This window comes from Vulpes lagopus, chromosome 8, assembly GCF_018345385.1.
Source record: "Vulpes lagopus strain Blue_001 chromosome 8, ASM1834538v1, whole genome shotgun sequence".
In the NCBI taxonomy this organism is placed as follows: Eukaryota; Metazoa; Chordata; class Mammalia; order Carnivora; family Canidae; genus Vulpes; species Vulpes lagopus.
The window spans coordinates 117484707-117507133 of record NC_054831.1 but is presented as its reverse complement, the minus strand read 5'-3'; the positions used below and the strand labels follow the sequence as shown (position 1 = coordinate 117507133).

The 22427-nt window shown below is 42.3% G+C and overlaps 1 protein-coding gene across 4 annotated transcripts; it reads right to left on the bottom strand.

Moving 5' to 3' along the window:
• Nucleotides 1-229: 229 nt before the first annotated feature.
• On the bottom strand, nucleotides 230-21015 carry RNF19B (ring finger protein 19B). 4 transcript variants are annotated; one of them, XM_041768078.1, is made up of 9 exons: nucleotides 20220-21015; nucleotides 11175-11380; nucleotides 9865-10009; nucleotides 8060-8222; nucleotides 7507-7621; nucleotides 5624-5764; nucleotides 4453-4660; nucleotides 1842-1973; nucleotides 230-1047 (listed from the first exon to the last, which is right to left on the bottom strand). In XM_041768078.1, the coding sequence occupies exons 1-9, from the start codon at nucleotides 20867-20869 to the stop codon at nucleotides 585-587; spliced, it is 2223 nt and encodes a 740-aa protein (XP_041624012.1). In that variant the 5' UTR covers nucleotides 20870-21015; the 3' UTR covers nucleotides 230-584. The 4 variants fall into 4 exon arrangements, with proteins under 4 accessions (XP_041624012.1, XP_041624013.1, XP_041624014.1 ...); XM_041768079.1 differs by having other exon boundaries at nucleotides 9865-10006; XM_041768081.1 differs by having other exon boundaries at nucleotides 965-1097.
• Between the last annotated feature and the right edge of the window lie 1412 nt (nucleotides 21016-22427).

Below are 22427 nucleotides of genomic sequence, written 5' to 3'. Positions count from 1 at the left end.
TCAGCTAATTCTTCAGTCTGACTACACAGTCCAAAACAAGCCTACCTTTACTTCCTGTCAGGCTAGGAGTCGTCGGTTTATAGAGGACTCCACTGCAGTCCTAGTTAGAATACAATCCTTCATTCCTGGGAATGGGAAAACTCCAATCTAGAGACTGTTAGAGATGTAAGTGGTCTACTCAAACACTTGGCTCTGTAGGACTACCCAAGCCAAGGAAAATGAGATTGAGTTGAATTACGACAGAAATCTTTATTAAAATGTGTCCTTCGGTAATATGTTAGCATACATACAATATACACACATACATCTGTACACTCTTTGACACATCTCACGGATTGCCACCATCAATTTAACCAATAAATTAAAACTAAAAAAAGGAGGGAGGGGTTGGGGGGTGGGACTAAGGGCAAAAATCTCCATGTTTTATCTGGTAAGAAACTGCAAATTTCTCAGAATTTCCCTGGGGAAAACCTGTGACCAGAGAATCTTTGAAATAAAATACTTAAGTCCCCGCCTCCCCAAAAAAAGATTCCAAAAGATGCAGTTACAACAAGTGTGCTTCTCAGAACAGCATTCATTCCACTTCATACTCTGGCTTCTGCACCTTCTGGCTTCAAGACAGTCTTCCCCTCGGCTGGGGCAGAGAGGTTCATATGGGCACTTGGGCTCGGTGCACCTGGGGCTCTGGGAGTCGAGGGGCAGGCTGCCGTATGGGAGCGAGGGGAGCCACACTCATCTGAGGTGATGTCTGGCACATCGTCTGACTGTGTATCAGAGCTCTCCAGGTCACTACGGATACTCTCAGGCTGGGCCAGGCTGATATCCCAAACTTTGCTGGCCAGGCAGTCTTTCTGTTCACAGCTTTGGTGTTTGCAGGAAGGACCCTCTTCATTGCTGCCACTGCCACCACGACCACTACCTTCTTCTTCATTCTCTGCCATCTGAGCATGAACATGGAGCGAGTCCTCCGTGCTGCTTCCACTCACCAGCTGATAGTGGCTCGGTTTGGCTTCAATGTCCACTTGGATTTCCATATTGTTGCATTCTCTGTGGAGACAAAATCCACTTTGCTGAATCATGAATGGGTCATGCTATACCTGTTGGTACAAGCAGTTTGTGGGATCAGGATTAGAAAGTTCAAAACATAGGTAAACTGTAGACTGAAACTCACTTTTAGCAAAAATAAAAATTTAACTTAATCCTCAAATAAGAGAAGAACTAGAACGCTTTTGATGATTAAGAACACACATACCTCTGCCAATTTCTTTACACAACTAAAAAAGAGCTTTCAAAATTCAACTAAGGGTCAGACCCTCATACTATTTTACTCAAAATACAAAAATGAAAGAAGATTTGTAGTGTCTTACTACTATGTCACAATTAGAAGAAACCAGAACCTCTCCTGTAGGGAATGCTGCAATCACACCATTATCAGTTACACTAGCTTCTCAAAAATAAAGAGAACTAGGTGACAGGAGACACATCAAGCAAAGGGCGACCTAAGAGCAAAAGCCACAGACCCACAGACATCAGTGAACAGCAATCTAGCTCCTTAAGTTCCGTGAATAATTATACAATAGCCAAAAAAGACCTGAAAAAGTGGGGAGAGGGAAGAAAAGGAAGAAAGAAACCCCTAAAAATCAAGGGCTAACAAGAAGAATCAATCAAAAGATCCTAAATACTCCTATACCAAGAACCTGCCCAGTGAGCTCACAGGGCACACACTATATACCCTATCTGATGGTACACACAGCCCTGACATGAGGCATTGAAAATCTGAAGGCCTAGGACCCAACCACAAACTGTTAACCTCTCCTGGGCATCTCTGACTGTTCACATACCTGTCCTGTGGGTTGTAGGAACTGATTATGGAACCGGCCATAGCACGAGTACTTGCGTTGTCACTAATTGCACCAAGACTGGCTGTGTCTTTGGGGAAAATTTCCTTTTGGACATCGGCTTGGACTTCTAACCTGTGTAAAGAGGGGACGTTCAAGTTAATACAAGACCTGGGTATTCCGAGACAGTCTGCTTCCTGGAACACATCTATTGTTATCTTGCAAATTGAGTTGATCTGATCTTCTCCAATTGTCAAATAGCTCAAATAGATGCCCACACATTTCTCTCTCTTGAATATCTACTGAAATCGTCCCCTCCTTTCTCTCCCCATTGCTACTACGTAACTTTAGGTGCTCAACAGCTCCTGCCTGGAAAATTGCAATTAGGTTCTCTCTCCAGCAGCTCTAAGTCCAACACCTTACAGATCAGTGCCAATGTGGACCAAGACCCGATCACTCTAACAGTCCTCTCTTGGCTCTCTACTACCAACAGGCATTTAAGGTCTTCATGATCTGCCTTCAAGCTCTCTTTGCAGTTCCATCTCTCACCATAGGTCCTAAATCATAATCACTCTGAATTCTTTCTTTCCTTATACACACATATACGTTGTATACCTCCATAACTTTGCACATACTATGTCCTCTCTCTGGAAGTTTCCTTTCTTTATGTGACAAACTCGTATTCAGTCCTTAACAACAAAAGAAGTACCTCCCCTCACTCTCCCAGCAAACCAGTCATTTCCTGTTAAATGCTCCCATAGCATCTACCTACTTAATCAATTTATGCATCTCTCCCCCACTCATCTGTGAACTCCAAAAAAAAAAAAAAAAAGGAGAGACTACATCTCATTTACACTTTACCCTCTGTGTCTTGCAATAGGAACTCAAACACTTAGCAATCAAATTACCCCCAGGCTACGAGAACGAGACTGAAGGACATAGAGGATCCAACCTCCCACAAGAGTAGCAAAATTTCCCGATGGTGTCTCAAAGTTGAGAACCTAATAACTATTTCCTTCCTTGGCTCTAACACCAGTTTGCTACACACCTAAGTATTTCCTCTTAATAGGTTTCACAGACAAACCCATCTGACTCATCTACTTCCTATAAAAGGCTTTCACAGAACTGGAACAGCTGGACTGGCTAAGTTGCAGTTTCAGCAAGTCAGTCTCCAATTATGTCTGTCTGCTTATTTACAACAGTGATGGTTTTAAGAAAGCCCAGCAGTGAGTTCTCTGGCATGTCGGGGGGGGGGGTCCCCTAACAAGAGATGACCAGAGTCATGAGACACAGATTGGTCAGCAGCAGCCTCCAGCTGCACATTTGAGCAACCCCTATCGTACAGCCTATGCCTTTACTCTGCAGCTCCAGGCTTAGATACCCTTTAAGAATATGCCATGCTCCAGGAAGATGAGGCAGTGTAATGGAAAGTGCACTGAATCAGAGACCTGGTTCTAGGTTCAGATCTTTCATAGAATCTCATAATTGGAAGAGGATGTTCACAAACGCCATTGTTTAGGTGCTTCTCAGATGCTAGCTTGTACAATGACTATGCTAGAATCACCTGGGGAGCCTTTTCAAAACACAGATTCCTTAGGTCCTACTCCAGGAGATTCAATTTATTAATTTTGGGATAGGGCCCTGAAATCTATTTTTAAGAGGCTCCCAGGTGACTGACAGGCACTCAGGTGTGGGATCCAGTCCATCTGTCATCTGTTGCTTGACTCCTTCTAATAGCCAAATGGCCATCTGGTCTTACTTTAAACACTTCAGGGATAAGCAGCTCAGTATCTTCTGAAGTAATTCAGTTCTTCCTTGGGCTTTTATATAGATTTTCCCTATATTCTCTATAATGAAACAAAATTAGGTTTCCCTCTAGCTTCTGCCAAATTGTCTCAATCTACCTCTTGGCATGAGTCAGAATCCTTTCTTCCTATTTAAGGCCCTTCAGATATCTGAAGGCAACCATTTCTCTTACCTCCCTATCCTGTTTTGCCCCATCTGCAGGCCTCTCTTCTCAAGTGCATTCAATTAACTGCTTCTCATATTAACACCTGTTATGCTCCTCCGAATATGTTCTGCTTTACCTAACTGGTAAAATGAGCAAGTCAAACATTTTTAGTCATAAAGCTTTATAGCTTCTCAACACAAATTCGTAGAATTGATCTTCCTTATCTATCAAATGGGAATAAGAAGGTAATAAGGATCGTAGCACCAAAAGTCAATAAGATACAGTATAGATGCTATTCAACTGAAGGTCAGTGAAAAGCCTCATGGGGAGCACAGCCTTGGGAACTCTACAAAAATGCACGCATTCCCTTCCAGAAGCAGGCAGCCTAATGTAGTAGAGGGGATATCTGAACTCAGGATTATTCTTTATATGAAGCCACTCTGGTGCAGTAGAAAGAACACTGAACTTTGTGTAAGTCATTTGGCGTTTTAGAAACTTCTCATTGTAAAATTAAAAACAACAATAACAAAAGACCCAAACCACGATGATTACACCAAAATCAGATGATATATGAGATGTGCCTAGCACAGAGAAATGGCTCGATACAGGTATGTTACTTCTTACCATTCCAACTGGTTCTATCAGAAATTGTCTATTGCTTACCTGCTATATTTTCCCTTGCCACTGGAAAGAATGCCACCACTCAGAGTGCCCCCTGAGAGGGCTGCAAAGCTGGCTGTTTCGCTGTATGGACCCTGCATAACACTGAGTCCATCTGTAGGGCTTCCACTTGTGCTCAATACACTAGTCAGACCTTCAATGCTGCTTTCCCCAATGCTGGGATTCTTGAGGGCTCGCCAGGCATCGGCCACTGGGGATGGAACCAAACATTTCAATTCAAAATAATATAGCATCAATAATAGAGTCTGTTATTTTCCTGTAATGACTCTTCAGAGTGGAGAATATTCATGAAAATACTCATTTACTCACTTAATAACTACTATATGTAGCCACCACACATTAGGTGTTCTAACATATTGTTAATATTTAATCTTCCCAGTAACTAGGCAATAACAGTCCCAGTTTTAGAAGAGAAAGCAAAAGCTTAGAACTAAATGACATGTTCAAGTCATGGCTGGTCACATGAAACTATACTTCCAACTCCAAGTCCACTATGCTGCCCATCTTACCATAGATGTCATCTAATCAAACATGAAGACTTCAAAAATATATTTAGGTCATGTTAGGTGTTGATTCTGGTAGAAAGCTTCAAAAACTTGTGAGACTCTCTGTGCCCTAGCTTAGTTTTCACTTTAATATGGTAAAGTGAAAACATCAAAGTAGAAGGTGGGGGGAAAAAAGAAGCTAGAAGACTTGCTCTAGTCCCAGCTCTGCAGAAGCTCTTAAACCCATTTAACAGATGTTGAGACAAAAGTTTAAAGAAGTTCCCATTAAACAGGGATAATAATAGCCCCTGCCCTTCCTATTCAGAGAGCTGTTGTAAAAACCAGGTGAGATAATAACTGTGTGAAGTCCTCTGAAAATTATAAAGCACTATGTAGATATAAGACTTTATTATAATCACTACTATTACCAGCATACTTGGAGTTACTTGGAATCCTACTAGTTTGTACCTGCCACACAGAGCCAAGTACCAGAGGAATTAACCTAATAACTCTGGAACAAAGAAATGAAAAGCTAAAAATACTTTACCCCCTACAAAGCTCATTATCCAAAATAATCCAATGACAATCTCTCTGTAAAATGTGCTGAATTCTACTGATTTTTATCTTCTGTCCCATAAATTTAAGGGAAATGAAAATCCTCTCTTTACCTGTGATTGGACCATCATCTTCATCAAATTCAATTTTCACCCCCTTTCCGTTGGCCGTGCTAACTCCACAGCCACCTCCACGACAGAGAGAAATGGGCACAACCCCATACACATAAGCCAGCATAATGGGGACACCAATACCTGGGGGAGGAGAAGGAAACAAATCAGCAGGCCATCGGGTTGCAACTGCCCTAAATTCTCCTTCCCAGCCTAAGCACAGACACACCACTTTATAAAGGGCCAAAGACACCCAAAACATGGCTATCCTAAAGAGATAGCTAGGGCTAACAGAATGACTAGACTTAGAATTAGAAAGCCCTGGATTAGAACCCTGGCTCCAATTTACTAGCTCTATAACCTTACATATCTCTTCCCAGGGTTGTCAAAGATCATAAGAGAAGGTATACAGTGCCCAGCACAGTGAGTATATGTTGCTTTCATTTTCCCTCTTCTACTCAGTGTTGACATGCCAATGCAAGAACCAATCAATACTCAAACATTAAATAAGTGACTCCTGGGGTTTAGGATCCCCCCCAGTGTTAATTCCAAAATCTTACTGCTGTGTGAGGCAGAATGGCTTAGTTATTAAGAGTACAAGCTCTGAAGTCAGACTGCCTTGAAAATCCCATTTCAGCTAAGTGACCTTGGGCAAATTACAACACTTTTCTATTACAATTGTGCTGCTGTAAGGATTAAATGAATTAATACATGCAAAATACTCAGAACTGCTACTGGTACATGGAGAGCCTTAATAAACGTTAGTTACAATATTCTTTTTTTTTTTTTAAGATTTTATTTATTTCAGAGAGAGAGTAAGCACACAGTCCATCTGTTATCTGTTGCCATTCAGTTGTCATTCACTAAGTAACTCAATGTTTGCACGAGAGAGAGAGAGAGAGAGAGAGAGGACATAAGGGGGAGGGGGCAGAGGGAGAGGGAGAAGCAGATTGCCCACTGAGCAGAGAGCCTGACATGGGGCTCTATCATGGGACTCCAGGATCATGATCTGAGCTAAAGGCAGATGTTTAACTGACTGAGCCACCTAGGTGCCCCTTGTTATAATATTCTTATCCTAAAACAAACCATCATGTCTCCCAAAATACTATGAGGCATTAAGCAAATAAAAATAAAAGTAATTTGGGCAGTCCGGGTGGCTCCGTGGTTTAGCACCGCCTTCGGCCCAGGGTGTGATCCTAGAGATCTAGGATGGAGTCCCACATCAGGCTCCCTGCATGGAGCCTGCTTCTCCCTCTGCCTATGTCTCTGCCTCTCTCTCTACTGTGTCTCTCATGAATAAATAAAATCTTTAAAAAAATAAAATAAAAGTAATTTCATTTTGTGGGTTCCATAGCAAGTGGAGAAGGAAGATAAAAGGTGAAAAACTAGGCCTTAAAGTAATATTCTTTTTTTTTTTTTTTAAGATTTTATTTATTTATTCCTGAGACACACACAGAGAGAGAGAGAGAGAGAGAGAGAGAGAGAGAGAGAGACGGGCAGAGACACAGGCAGAGGGAGAAGCAGGCTCCATGCAGGGAGCCCGACGTGGGACTCGATCCCGGGCCTCCAGGATCACACCCTGGGCTGAAAGCGGCGCTAAACCGCTGAGCCACCTGGGCTGCCCTTAAAGTAATATTCTTTAATTTAATTTATGTGCTAGAGTTCTATTAATTTAAGAACCAAAGATCCCAAACTGACAATTTTGTGTGGCTGATATTCATTACAATAGTGCCTAATAGAGTTAACTCCCAAGATAGGTTTGACATGAAATGTAGAGAGCCTCCAGGGTGGCCATCTGTCCACATCTGGCCAGCTGGCTACACTGCTATCATCAGAAAGCTGGGAAGAGGGATGTGGTAGAAGAGACACAGTCCAGGCTTGCTTACCCACACTAACCGCAGCAATAACTGGGGATGCAATGACTGACAAAGTCACTCCTCCTGTGATAGCCAAATTCCTCTTATGTTTGGAGGTTTTCCTTCCTTCATATCTGCTGTGTATCTAAGAATAAGAAAGAAAATCCAGGTCAGCAGGTTACATATCAATCTTTTTGCCAGGGTGGAAAAAGAGAAGCGAATATTCTATCTATATTAAAGTCTATCCCCCACCTACCAAGAAGCCATCTTTCTTAAATTTTAACCTAACTCAGATCAGGGTGACATAAACTAATACAGAAAAAGTTAGTCCAAGAAGAGACAAAATAACTCAGGGCTAGTGAGGAAAGTATTTCACCTTTAAGTCACTGAGACAAACCAGGCCCAGGATGCTAATAAGAACTTTTAGGTCTCTTGGGGTTTGTGAAGATCCATTTAAGAAATTAAGGTTATTTTTATCTACGAACTAGTTGATTCTCAGTAAGTTCTGAAATATAAGCTCTTCCCTATTTCCTTCCAAACTTTACCTGGGGATAGAACACACACAGAACTCATTATGTCTTACCTTCCTGCCAACATAAACAGGAATGCCGATGACCATGGCAGGAATGGCAATGCCAGCAATGAGGGATATCCCCACTGGAGCACCAATCAGTGTTCCCAGCTGCCAAAGAATTTTCTTCTTACGGCTCCATGGCTTCTTGCCCCAGAATGTGCAGCCAGAGGGGCTGCAGAGGAAACATGTTAAAGTTACTACCAATATTACAAATGCAGCTGTTGTCACCAGAGGGCTTGATAAGAGCAAGAGCCTTCTTTTTTTTTTTTTTTTTTTTTCCCAATAAGAATGATTAACAGTTACAAGAGGTTACAGGGAATGAATATAGAGGGGGGAGCAAAAGACAAGGTCAGATACTTAGACCTCTGGGCCCTTTACTTTTTGGTTGTAAAGATAGACTTCCAGACTTGAAACTTCTTTCCTTTCTTTGCTACTGAACTCTGTCCTCCCTAACCCAACACTGATCCAGCTTCCTTGACTGATATACTACTTGGGATCCCAACCTACACACTTGACATCTCATCCAAAAGCACCGTGCCCTGCAGCTAGTGAACACTGATTTGCATAGTTTTCTTGGCATATATTCTACCCATATTCAATAGATAGTGTAAACCATGTTCCTGGGAAAGGATTTAAAAAGACTTGTCACACCCTTTATGCTAGTTTCATACCCTTAGTTTGCCTACTTTTATACTTAATGGTTTTGTGTTCAACCATTTTTCTTCACTCCCTTTGTCCTGTCTTCTCTATTACATAGGATAAGCAATTTTGAAAGTAGGGATCACGTCTTACACATCCTTGTGTCCCTGATTAATTGGTACAGTGTAAGTAACTCAATGTTTGCTATATTGGAAATAAAAATGTTGCATTCAAACAACGAATTTTAAGTTCATAAATATTAACTCCTTCAGGACAATATTTTAATATTCACTTTGAATTCTTTGAAAAATGATTACATGCAAGGAACTGTAAAAAGGTTAACTCTGGCCTTAATAAACTTATGCAGTTTAGCAAAATTAGACATGTATATGAAGTAAAAGTAGTGATATTTATACATTTAAGGAATGTCAATACAGAAGGATGAGGCAGAAAAAGCTGGGAAGGCATCATAGATGAAATGGCATTTAAGTGGCTCCTGAAGGGTGAATAAGAACTGAACAAGTTGAGATAAAAGGGGATTGCTGGGAGGGTGATGTTATCAGAAAGCATTCTGGGCAAAGGAAAGAGCATGAACAATTATGAAAGAACATGAACAAGTAAGATAGCCAGAGGAGAGAGAGGAAATAGCAAGCCCAGGTTACCCAGAATATAACATGTATAAAAGCAACATGAAAAAAGCTAGAAAAGTAGATTAGGGCCAGACTGTTGGAAAGCTATGCGAGGGAAACTGAACTCTATCTGGAAGGTAATGAAAACAGTCCCTGGAAGTTTCTGTACTGAAGAAAAACATGGTCACAGGAGTGCTTCAGAAGAACTTTTTACAGGAGATCCCTGGGTGGCTCAGCGGTTTAGCGCCTGCTTTCGGACCAGGGTGTGATCCTGGAGTCCTGGGGTCGAGTCCCAGGATCAAGTCCCACATCAGGCTCCCTGCATGGAGCCTGCTTCTCCCTCTGCCTATGTCTCTGCCTCTCTCTCTCTCTGTGTGTCTCTCATGAATAAATAAAATCTTCAAAAAAAAAAAAAAAAAAACAGAACTTTTTACAGCTTTCTTATACTGTAATGCGAGGATAGACAACTAAGTCTCTTTGACAACCTTTTTCCTAAATCAGTAAAAGAACAAGACTATAAAGCAAAGGACACATTTCCCATCTCACCTGAGGTAATGCAAGTCTGAGATCTCTTTCATGCAAAGCCAACAGAATTCACAGCCACACACTGCACAGGTCATATGATTACAGCTTCCATCATTCATCTTGATAATGTAAGCGCTGCATCGTGGGCATGGCTTGATGTCATCTGCTAAGGGGGGTAAGGAAGATTGGGTAGAAAAATACCCCTAGTTAAACCTAATTTGACTTATTATTCCTAGGAATATATATAAAAAAATGAAGAGGCAGTCAAGAACTCTTGGCTGAGAATTCCAAATTGTGCAACCCATTTCACTGGAAGGTTGGCTATGTCTAGACCTCAGGAATTTTCATAAGATTGATCCTGTCTCATATTGAGCTGCCTATCCCCCAAACTGGCATCGTACACAGCACTTACGCCACACTCCGAACAAGAAAACTTCCCTAGAGACAAAAATGGTTCCAAGGAAAATGGAATTTCACCAGCCAATAAGCGGTGTCCTGCAGGAAGAATAGTCTGCAGCTTGGGATTGGCTTTAAGTTTTGAAAAACTTTAGCTCAGGAAATTCATTTCTCAGGCTCAGCAAGTATCATTGTGATGTGCTGTTAACACAACCCACAGACCCCTCCCATGATACTTTCAAATTCAAAACCTAAAGATAATTGGGTATGTTATGTAGCACACACCTAGTAATTTTCACAGCAAGCTAGGAACTATCCTATTAAAATGACAATTTAGGAGATTATGCTGTGCCAGGAAAAAGTGAATGGTAAAATCTTTCCTACCAGCCTCTCCCAAATGACATCAGTGAAATAAAATACATTTATAAAAGGCAATAAACCCACTGACATTTTCAAATAGGTTTACTCTGACTTGCCAAGGTTCCTCCTTTTAAGGTTAATCATTAATCCACACTAATATTTTTTCCTTTCCTTAACTCTGTATCCTACTTCCAAAAGCCGTGATGTACTTAAATCTAATAGGAAGATAGTAGAGGTTTAATACCCATTAAATGTCTTTCTGCTCACAATGAAAGTTTTGAAAAAGTCCCTTGCAAAAGGATCTAATTACTCTCCAATATGAGACATATTATTAAAAAGGTAGAAATTAGAGAATTCAATTTTGTTGTATTCCAATTTTAACAAGTTATAGGTTGGAAAACCTATAATTGTCAGAGAGAGAAGTTACATGTCAAATAGAATATTGAAAGTATTACCAAGTATTTTTTGCTCTCTGATCCCAAGAAATATTTTATACAGTAAAATAATCTCTTCCAGCTTTAGGCTCACATTATGAAGTATAAAATAAAGAGAAAAATGAGACAATGCCAACATACCTGGTCCAGATTCTTGCCCATAACTGAGACCTGAAGTGTGCTTGGTCCGTACTCGCAAAGTCTGTGCCCTCTGTTGCCGGGCCATATCGCATGTCTGATTTGGATGCCATATTTGTTTGCAGTGGTAGCAGAACTCTGTTTGGCAGCCTTCCCTCTCACAGGTCAGCTTTGGGCAGCTGGCACAGCCATAGGCAATAACAGCATAACTGGGTAAGGAAATAAGAAGAGATAGGAGTAAAGTGAGATTGATTGGAACAAGCCAGACATTATTCATCAGTTTCGGTGGGGTAACACTGATACTCCTCCCCCCTACACGTGATATAGAGAAAAGAGTACATATATAACACATAAAATACACACAAGCATGACTAACAAAACTGTAAAAACATATTCTGTGTGAGAAAGTAAATTTCTTCTTGAGATTCTAAAAACAGGGATGCCTGGGTGGCTCAGTGGTTGAGTGTCTGCCTTTGGCTCAGGGCGTGATCCCAGAGACCCGGGATTGAATCTCACATCAGGCTCCTTGCATGGAGCCTGCTTCTCCTTCCTCTGCCTGTGTCTCTGCCTCTCTTTCTGGGTCTCTCATAAATAAATAAATAAAATCTTTAAAAAAAAAAAGAGAGAGAGATTCTAAAAACACAAATCATTTACCTTTGAAAAAATGGGGAAAAATATCATATTTAGGCTGAATTCTAGCATGTATTCTAGCTTCCTTAAGAGCAGTTTACCACAGCAAGTTTCATAAATAACAGAGTACAAAACTATTCCTTTTGATGGTTTGCTGTATTTTTAAAGATTAGAATTTGTTTATATTAAAAGATAGAACATTTGTAAAACAAAGGTATTGTGAAAACTAAAGTATACTTTTTCATTTTAAGTTCCACAGTGAAGGGATGCCTGGGTGGCTCGGTGATCTGCCTTTGGCTCAGGAACTGATCCTGGGGTCCTGGCATAGAGTTCCGCGTCAGGCTCCCCACCGGGAGCCTGCTTCTCCCTCTGCCTATGTCTCTGCCTCTCTCTCTGTTTCTCTTATAAATAAATTTTTTAAAAAAAGTTACACAGTGAATCTGGTCTGAGCTCATATAGTCTGAAACAATTGTCATAGATGGATTCGTGATCAACTTCTCCTACTGAAAGCTCATTTTGTCTTTCAAACTTTTTTTTTTTAACTCAAATCTATACCTTGAAATATCTACTTCCTTGATAGACTCCAGAATCCAAGAATACCACTCATCTACTTTACTAATTAATACATAATAAGGCTATTATCTCCCTCCCCTTCCTTCTCTCTTCTGACACATATTCTTAGTAAAGATGGGCAACTCAGAACCCATCTGCACCAACATCAACTGTTTCTTATAATTCACATTTATTTTCTTAGAATTACTCTCTCACAATCGAATATATTTACAACTATTAGCCTCTCTGACTAGTTCTAAATGTCAACTAAATGTTTAGATAACCCCCAAGAAGTGAACACTTTTAAAAAAAAAATTTTTAAGTAAAGAAACAAGGAAGGGGAAATAGTTGTGAACGTTCAAACAATTTTTAAACAGGTCAATGAATGCAGGTTTAGGTGTTGCCATTGGGCTTTGTTGTCTTCTAGTCCACTTTCTCCTTCAATAGCCAAAGATTTCAGACAAACTTATAAAAAAAGCTAATAACATTTTCTTGGATTTATTCTCCTGTTTATTTCAATGTACACTGATGTTTATAGCAGTAACTCAAGTTCTCAGTTTATTATAGAATCTGCAAGTTGATTTGAGAATGACACTGAAAATATCAATGACATATCATCTATGTTATATAATACAATCTGTACTAAAACTCTTCTCAGAAAGAGCAAAGTGAGAATAGGTCAATGTATGAATGCAAATGATTCATATCCTGTAGGAGTTCTGAGTAAATTCACCCTACCTAACTGCAAAATAGCTACTACAGATAAACAATGTTTCTCCTGAAGAAAGTGACTTGCTTGCTATTTTGTGTTAAATGGGAAAGCTACTGGATGACCTCCCTGCCTTAACACAATTGCTGATGATAAAAATTACATACTCAGGAAACCTTGATCATTTCCTGATCCATTCCTACCTTACCTGGTGGGAATAAATACTTATTAACAGATTCTTTTATTTTTTTTAAAGAACAACATTTAACAAGATTGATAATGTCAATTTTGGATGTGTAAATTGGTTCCAAGGAAGTAAAATAACCCCAAATACTCATGAACCCACAGTGATCTATTACCATGACACAGAATTACTCAGGGCACGAGACTTGGTATTCCTGTTTTGGGGCGCCTGGTCTGGGCTCCTTGCTCCTGACTCATACTGCATGACACTGAGCTAATTTAAATTGCCAAGCCTTAACCTCTATCTCAAAAATGGAGCTTGCCACCTCCAAGTGTAACTAAACATATTCTAAAACTGCATTTGAGATCCTGCCCTGTAAGGTATGGTATAACAATATAGCACATTTTATCCTACTTCCTGGCCTTTGCATAATCTACTCCTTCTGCCTAGAAACGTTCTTTCCTTTCTTCTTGACCTGGCAAATAGTTATCTATTTAAGAACCAGCTCAAATGTCATCTTCCTTATAAAATCCACTTAACCTCTCCAGGTAGCTGGTTGCCTACTTTATGCCTATGTACAATTACTTTATATTACTTATTATATTATATTGTAATTATCTGTTTATACGTGTATTTCTCCAGCCAGACTAGACTCAAGGAAAAGTACTATCCATCTTTTAATCTTTGGGTCTAGCATACTGGTTCATGCTCAAAATACTTGTGTTGAATGAATAAGAGAGACTCTCTCCTGTTTAGGTGTTTTACTTTCCCCAGGCCATTATAACTCTTCTCCTGGCCCATTACTCTATCACAAAGCAATCTTTAAACCTTATCCATGTATCTATTGGTTTACTATATGCCAGATACTATAACTTAATTTTAAAATTTTGTCTAGGGATGCCTGGGTGGCTCAGCGGTTGAGCGTCTGCCTTTGGCTCAGTGCGTGATCTAGGGATCAGGGATGGAGTCCCACATCAGGCTCCCTGCAAGGAGCCTGCTTCTCCCTCTGCCAAATGTCTCTAGCTCTATCTGTGTGTGTCTCTCATGAATAAATAAATAAAATCTTTAAAAAATTTTTTGTCTAAACCCATTTTAGGAGCAAACTCCTAAATTCTGAATAGGGTAATCTTCTTCCCTAGGTAGTTGAAAAAAACTTCATCCTTGAGACCAAATCCACCTTGACAATCTTGTTTCTTCTCTTCCATGTCCTACAATGGGGCTTTTCTCCTACCCTGCTCTTTGCTTAGCCAAGAATTCAGGGTTGCCAATTAGAAGCTACATGGGGGAGAGGTGGGGAAGAAGCAGCAGCTAAATAGAAGGTGATGGAAATTACATGGTGCTAAGAAAACAGATGTATCCTTCCTCCTCTCCTTAAGTTTATATAAGTTTACTAATTTTGTTAATTTCCTAAGTCTTCAGAAATATAATAATATGTGACAGGCTAGACTACAGCATTACCTAACTTCAGCCTTGGAGAAGAAAATCCCAATATTATGAATTTGGTTATGCTCCAACAGACCCTAGTAGTTAAAGGAATGTGTTCCTCTATTATGTTCAAACTTTCTAGCTCCAGGCCACATAACTTTTTTTAAAAAGAGTCTACCTTTTCAGATTGATCTCTAGTTAACTTTCCAGATCATGCTCTCCATATTGTGCATCCAGAGGACTGACCAAACTAGATTCCAGACTTAGTATTGTATTTTTATACCTCTATGCACTTGCTCAAAACACTCTGGTTTAAGATGTTTTTTTTTTTTCTCTACTCACATCAGTTTGCCTCGTATGAATTCCTACTCACATTCTTCAAGGCCCAGATCAAATATTACCTCCTCTATGAAGTTTTTCTTGACACCATCATACAAAAATCTTTTATCTATCCTCTAAGAGCATTTGTGTTTTCTTTAGTATGCATTGCATTGCATTTATAATTTTATCTACATCTATTTATCTATCTATCTAATCTCTTCTAACAGGTCAAACACCCTGTCAAGAGGACCATGTCTGAGTCCTTTTTGTAATACCCAATATCACCTAAGGTTCAACACTGCATAATTCTCAAAAGTGTCTACTGAAGGATCATCAGTCTGTCCTCTTCTTGACCCTCCCATCCCCATTATCTGTTTCTCTTTCAAAAACTGTGCTGTTCATCTTCTTTATCTTATCAAAATTCAACTATCTCATTCTTCTGGGATCTAATTGAAAAATTTTGTTTGTAGAGAGTTGTAGAATAGTTGGAATATGGCTATTCTAGGCTAGAGAAACTCTCAATCTATTCAGAGCACAAAATTCATTGTTAAATCAGGACGCTAACAGAAGACAGAGTAACACTGTACAGAGTAACTGTTAAAGAAACTTAGAAAACTGCTCATAGGGGCACCTGGGTGGCTCAGTGGTTGAGCATCTGCCTTTGGTTCAGGGATCCTGGGACTGAGTCCCACATCAGGCTCCCCAGAGAGAGCCTGCTTCTCCCTCTGCCTATGTCTCTTGTGAATAAATAAATAAAATCTTAAAAAAAAAAAAAACTGCAAATAGGGAAAGTGTCAGTTAAAGATGTCATAGAAAAAAACAAAAACAGGGCATCTGGGTGGCTCAGTTGGTTAAGCCACTTTTCTCTGCTCAAGTCATGATCTCAGGGTCCTGGGATTGAGCCCCCACCCTGTATCAGGCTCCCTGCTCAGCGGGGAGCCTGCTTCTCCCTCTTCTTCTGCCCCTCCCCCCTTCTTGTGCATGCAAGCGTTCTCAAATAAATAAAATCTTTAAAAAAAAAAAAAAAAAGGAACTTTAAAACAAACCAACATGTTTCCTGTTGATCTAAATTTGGAGAAATTACACCAGATTGAAGATGTACTGTATACTAGCATTAGCAAACTTTACAGTGTATATTAGCATGTTTAAAGGGTCTAAAAAGTTCAGAAATAAATTTTGTTCAATCCAATACTTCCTAAGCTTATTTGATCAAAAAGGTTTTCAGTAATACCTATGATATACATTGGAAAATACTGATGTAGGTGAAAAACAGAAAATAAGATGAAAAGATGGTGGGAGACTATAAAGGGACTTAAATTATAAGGGTAGATCATATAAATAATCAGTTCTTGAAGATACAAGTCATTTTATAGGTCAGGTACTAACAGTTGGAAGCAGGAGAGTGATATAAAATGTTCCACTTTAGAATGAGTACTTTGACAAATATGGGGAAAATGTATGGAGCTGGGTGCAGATGGGAAGATGGGGGGCAGAGGATAGGATAGAATGAGGAGTTGTGAAATAGCTCTGTGTACAGAGCTAAATTAAGAGAAGACGTACCCATGAGCTATATCTCAATTTTTAAAATGTCATACCAGAGAGAAAGAGAGAGAGAGAGAGAGAGAGAGAGAGATAAAGATGTAGAAAGGCTTCAGAGAGGAAAAAAAAAATCCTTCACTGAGAAATTTGTCAAGGAGTTTAATTCCCTCATAAATGTACTAGAGATGAACAGAATCTTCCTATTTATGGGATGGCCCAGTCCAGTTGTCCAGGAAGGCCAACAGCTCACACCTGTTGGGTCAGGTAGGAGAGGGGACTCTGCAGGAGAGAGAGCCAGCAATGTGGACCTACACAAAGAATTTAGGTCAAGACAGCCTTATCTCCTATTCATCTATACAGAAGATCTGCTTCTGCACACCAGAAAATTTTGTTGCCTCCTTTGCTCACCTCTCAATCTTCTAGAGATTCTGAAAGGGTTTAAAGATTGGCAACAAGGTACTTGAGAGGAAAAATTATATATTTACATGATGTAGGGGTGTCTGGGAAGACCTCATGCTTAAGTAGAGGCTCTAAGGGGTTATAGATCAACTGTACTATTTATTAGCCGTGAGACGTTGAAGCCCACACTTAAACTTCTCCGAACTGGTTTCTCCTTTATAAAATAAGCTTACCACCATCCTCCACTTTAATGAAATTAAAATTATTCCTGAATGAGCTTATAGTCTGAAGATTATAAAGAACTATAAAAATGGTTATTTATATATTGAGTTAATTTAATGTCATTTAAAAATATGTTTTAAATATACTTGGTAATATAGTACTTAATAATATTAAAAAATAATGTAAATGCTTCCCTACTGAAATTGGTTCTCTTATTCATGAATAAAATAAAAATCATATTCAAGTGTGGGAAAAGAAAAATTCAAGACTCTGCTCTACAAATATTTTGTAAACAAATAATCTTTTAATATATGATGTTCTCATTATCATAATCATAGTGAAACTAATGATCAGAAAGAACTCTGTAAGACCGCTTACATGCCCCCTTCACCCTGCCAAATACATACACATATACACACACAGAGCGAAGGGAGAACTTGATAAATATGGCTCTAAGAACTTGATCTGTTAGTAGTAAAGATGGTCAGGTACAAGAAAGGATAACTAGGGACTACACTTAATCCTCATCCATAATTTTTACCAGACACAGAAGAATAGAACAGTTTGATCAAAACAAATCAAAACAAAACAAACTGTTTTTCTTCCGGCATTCAAAAGAAGTGGCAAAACCATTGGCCACATCCCCAGGGAACTCAGACACCTGTTTGGGAAGTGACAGAATTTTAAAGTTACTCCCTGTTTATCTAACACCTCCAACTGCAGACCTCAAAATACTCTGCAAACATTAATTAAGCTTCTCAAGTCAGGAAAGGATTAGGCCTATTTCAGAGAAGAAAAATAAAGTAGCTAGGAGGCTGTTCACAAAAAAGAATCAGAAAAGAAACTAGATTCTTGGCTCTCTCAAAGTTGTCCTTAGGCCACAACTGACAAAATGGTCCAAATAGTAGCATCCCCAGTAGTGCATGCTTTTTAAAAAGAAAAGGTTGAGAGGAAAGAATATTGGCCTTGGTTGGAGTTAAGACCAGTGTTTCAAGCCTAGTTCCATCACCCAATAGGTATGACCCTGAACAAGCACTTAATTTATTTAAATTTCAGTTTTCTCATCTATAAGACTAAATCAATCTTACAATGTTGTAAGGATCAAATTAAATTATGTATGCCTGGCACATGGATACTCAGATGCCAGCTTGCTTTCTTTCAGCAGACTTCACCTCCTTTAAACCCACAGATAACACATTAAGATAAATACATAAATATAATTTTTATAATTCTTTTAACTAATTAAAAAGAGCTCTACATGATACTAACCCAATACTTGGCTAAAGTAAGAAATGGCCTTAATTCTTTAATAACTTTCAGTAATGGTTCACAGTTGTCACCATAAAGATTGTAAATTAATTCATGTCCATTTTTATTGTTGTGAGCAAAAACAGTCATTGACTTCAGAGAAATAAAAACAAAAAGGGAACTTTCCCAGAAAGATAATCAGCCATGCCACATTTCTCAGTTAAAATTCAAGGAAAGACATCTCAAAAAGGAGTTGATATACTATTCCAAAATTAGCCATGCAGCGTTCTTTTAAGTAAATATACCTTTGGTTCAGAAAATAGATTAACAGTATCTATAAAAGTTGCCTATCATATATATTAGCTTCTTAGGCTAGTGAGATCACCAGACCACCAGATATAAGAGCCTACAACATTCTTTCCGACATTTATTAATTCAAAGTGAAAGTGATCTACCATAGACAAACACCATACCTTTGACCACAACACTTCAAAGTAATTTAGAAACTCCAACTCAGTGAGGTTAGATGGCACACCCATCTCTAAACAAGTCTAGTAGAATAGAAAGACAGAAGTTAACTCTTCCTACTTGACCCCTAGACACTCTTAAGACAGCTTCTTTTGAAGGGGACAAATAGCAGCATCATGGAAATCTTAAAACAGTCTTGGTATACAGGCTACAATTAAAAGCCCTTTTAAACTCCTTTGAAGTAAAGGCCCATGCATCTTTTTTACTAGCATTATGTTCACACACTGCAAGGAGTCCCTAGCATCTTTTTGTCCCCAAAACATAACACACGAGAACATAATGATCTGCTCAAGGTCACAGAACTGGTAAACGGCACAGTCTGACTCCCAATCACTCCCTATCACTCCCTAGATAAGCGCTCTGCTGCATGCAGCCATTCATGGGATGTACAGACAGTAACACACAGATTTGTTTTACGTGGTGGGAGGGTGGTCTCCATTGAGTACTTTACAGAGAGTAAAATCTGGTGGCATTCTATCTCTGCACGTACTGCATATTTTCTCACTGGCCTTAAAAATCCAGGATACATGGTACCTTCCTTAAAAGACAGTCATCAAGAACTCAAGATCAGAAGGGCTGGATAACACACTTTCTCCTACCGTGTCAGCCTCTGGGCATCCTTCTTCTCAGTGTTGCTTCTCTGGACAAAGAAAGGGTCCGTCCACTCCTCACCCTGCCCGAGGCAGCAGTGTAAGAACCACAGGGGGCCTCCCAACAGCTTGGCACAGAAGGAACACAATGCCCAACATGCACCGGAGCTGCCAGCGAGCTGTCCTTTCCCCCTAGTGCCATTTCCACCACCTTCATCCCAACTTTCGCAGCTGTGGTCAGCTGCAGTGCCGCTAAGTCTGTCACTGGCCAAAGGGACACGCCCCTCCGAATGCTGTGAGCCCCTCCGAGTGATACGCTCATTCCGTCCTTCGCCAGTTATCCGCTCCCCGCCCTCCTTAAGACGTGGCCCCCACCTCTGGACAGAGGGGCGTGCACCCGACCTAAAGGCCTCTCCCTGCCTCCTGACTTGATGGACAGCTCCCTCGCCCTCACCGACTGCTCAGCCCCCACCTCGAGGCCTCGGGCGGGCAGTGGCGGGTGCCTTCCCCCACCCGTCTGGGCTTGCCGACGGTGACGGGTTGCCGGCCCGCCGCGGTTGCCGCCTTCTCCTCCTTCCCGCGGCTGAGCCCTCACCCGCTCCTCGGTGCTGGGCCGCGCACACGCACGCACGCCCCAGCCGCACCGCGGACCCAGCGGGGTCCAGCCCCGGGGGCCCCGGCGGCCACGCCCCCGCGCTCACCCGCAGTCCGGGGCCGGGCACCAGCGGCAGTCGGGGTCCGAGGCCAGGTAGCGGCGCAGCATGAACTCCTCGTACTTGTGCATGAGCGGGGGGTCGGCGAGCAGCAGGCGGATGTCGTGCGGGTTGAGTCGCTCGCTGCACTCGGGGCAGCTGATGGGCACCCGGCTCTCGCTGATCTCCAGGCGCAGGTAGTGGCGGAGGCAGTCCCGGCACGAGCGGTGCGGGCAACTGAGGAGGCGCGGGGCCCGCTCGGGAGGCAGCCGCACCAGGCAGAGCGGGCACTCCACCTCCTCCGGGCCCGAGCCGCCGCCCTCCGCCGCCTCCTCATCGTCGAACCCCGGCCCGGCCGCCGCCGCCGCCGCCGCCGCCGCCGCGGCCTCCGCCTCCGCCTCGGCTGCCGGCTCCGCGGGCAGCGCCTCGGGCGGCGGGGCCTGGGCCGCGGCCGGGACCGGGGCGGGCGGCGGCGGGGCGGCCGGGGGCGGCGGCTCGGCCTGCGGCTTGGCCCGGGCGCGGCGGCCGCGGGCCGAGGCGGAGAAGACACTGTGGAAGGTGAGGCGCCGGCGCCGGCCGCCGCTGCGGCACTTGGGGTCGGGCGCGGCCGCGTGTAGAGATGTAGAGCGCGGCGACTCGGAGTCCTTCTCAGAGCCCATGGCCCCCAGAGCCCGAGGAGCGAGGGGCGCCCAGCGCCGCCACAGCTCCCGCCTCAGCGCCCCCCAACCGCCGCCGCGACCGCCGCCGCCTCGGCCGCCCTCCCCGAGATAGAAGCCGAGCGGCCGCGTCGAAGTGGTTATAAAGCCTCCGCCCCGCGCGCCTCTGCTCACTGCGCAGGCGCCTCGCGGAGACACCTCACAACCCGCACCCCCCACCGCGGAGGGGCGCTGGGCGGGGCCGGGCGGGGTGGGGCCGGGCGTGCTGGGACGGAGCTCCGCCTCCTCCTGGTCATGGGGTTCCCGGGCCGCCATCTTGAGCGGGCGCTGACCCAACTGCGTTTCGTGACCCCCTCCCCCATCCCCGTCGCCCCGACCGCCTTCGCCGCTGAGGTGTTTTCCGTGAGCCTCTCCTCACGGCTGGGCCGACTGCCCCTCACAGCAAGCGCTCCGAGGTTCCTTCGTCTGTAGAGCGTGGACGAGGGTAGATCACCTGGTGATTCCCAACTGGTCCACCTTCCAACACTCCTTTTGCTGTTTAAGTTAGCAGCGTTAATAAAGAAAATAGTCATTCATTAAGCATCTACAACCTGGAGGCATTACTACATGAGACGGTTTCCTATCAGCAAGGGATTTACAGAATAAAGCCCGAATTCCTTAATCTAGCTTTCAGTGCTCTGTGTGAGCTAAAAAACTGTATGCCCAGGCCCACCTCATACTCCACCCTCCTGGTAGCTTGGTTATTTACAATTTGTGGAAGGAGGCCTAGCACTTTTTTCCCCGGCCTGGAACTTTTTTTTTTTTTTTAGGTTCTTACTGATTTATTTTATTTTTTTGTATATATTTTTTTACTGGAGTTCGATTTGCCAACATATAGCATAACTAACCCAGTGCTCATCCCGTCCAGTGCCCCCCTCAGTGCCCTTCACTCGGTCACCCCATCCCCCCACCCACTCATTTGGGGAATATAAAATATAGTGAAAGGGATTATAGGGGAAAGGAGAGAAGATGAGTGGGAAAAATCAGAGAGGGTGAGGAACATGAGAGACTCCTAACTCTGGGAAACGAACAATGGAAGTGTCTTTCTTGTGCTGTATGCAGGCTTCCTGATGGGAAGCAAGCGTGCAACTACAACAGCAACAGGAATGATCAGTTAGGGTGAGGTTTAGTTGCACATAACGAAAGAAAATAACTTACAATAGAAATTTATTACTCTCTTCACAAAAAGGAAGTCCAGAGGTAGGAGCGCTGCTCTGCTACACTCAGCACTTGGTTTCCAATCTTAAGATCACCTCATTATGAGGATGCCTGGGTGGCTCAGTGGTTAAGCGTCTGCTTTCAGCTCAGGGTGTGATCCTGGAGTCCCGGGATGGAGTCCCACCCACATTGGGCTCCCTGCATGGAGCCTGCTTCTCCCTCTGCCTATGTCTCTGCCTCTCTCTCTTTCTCTCATGAATAAACAAACAAAATCTTTTTAAAAAAATAAAAGATCACCTCATTATGTTCCACCTTTGGAAGTAGGGAGGAGAAATGGGTAAGAGTGCACCCTTTTCTTTTTTAG

What these genes read in the sequence shown, in the direction of transcription:
- RNF19B (XM_041768078.1), bottom strand. Translation starts at nt 20,869, where the DNA reads ATGGGCTCTGAGAAGGACTCCGAGTCGCCGCGCTCTACATCTCTACAC. An exon ending in TGCCCGGCCCCGGACTGCGG is followed by an intron (nt 11,381 to 20,219) that starts GTGAGCGCGGGG and finishes TTCCTTACCCAG; the next exon opens with TTATGCTGTTATTGCCTATG. An exon ending in CTGTTTATGTTGGCAGGAAG is followed by an intron (nt 7,622 to 8,059) that starts GTAAGACATAAT and finishes TCTTATTCTTAG; the next exon opens with ATACACAGCAGATATGAAGG.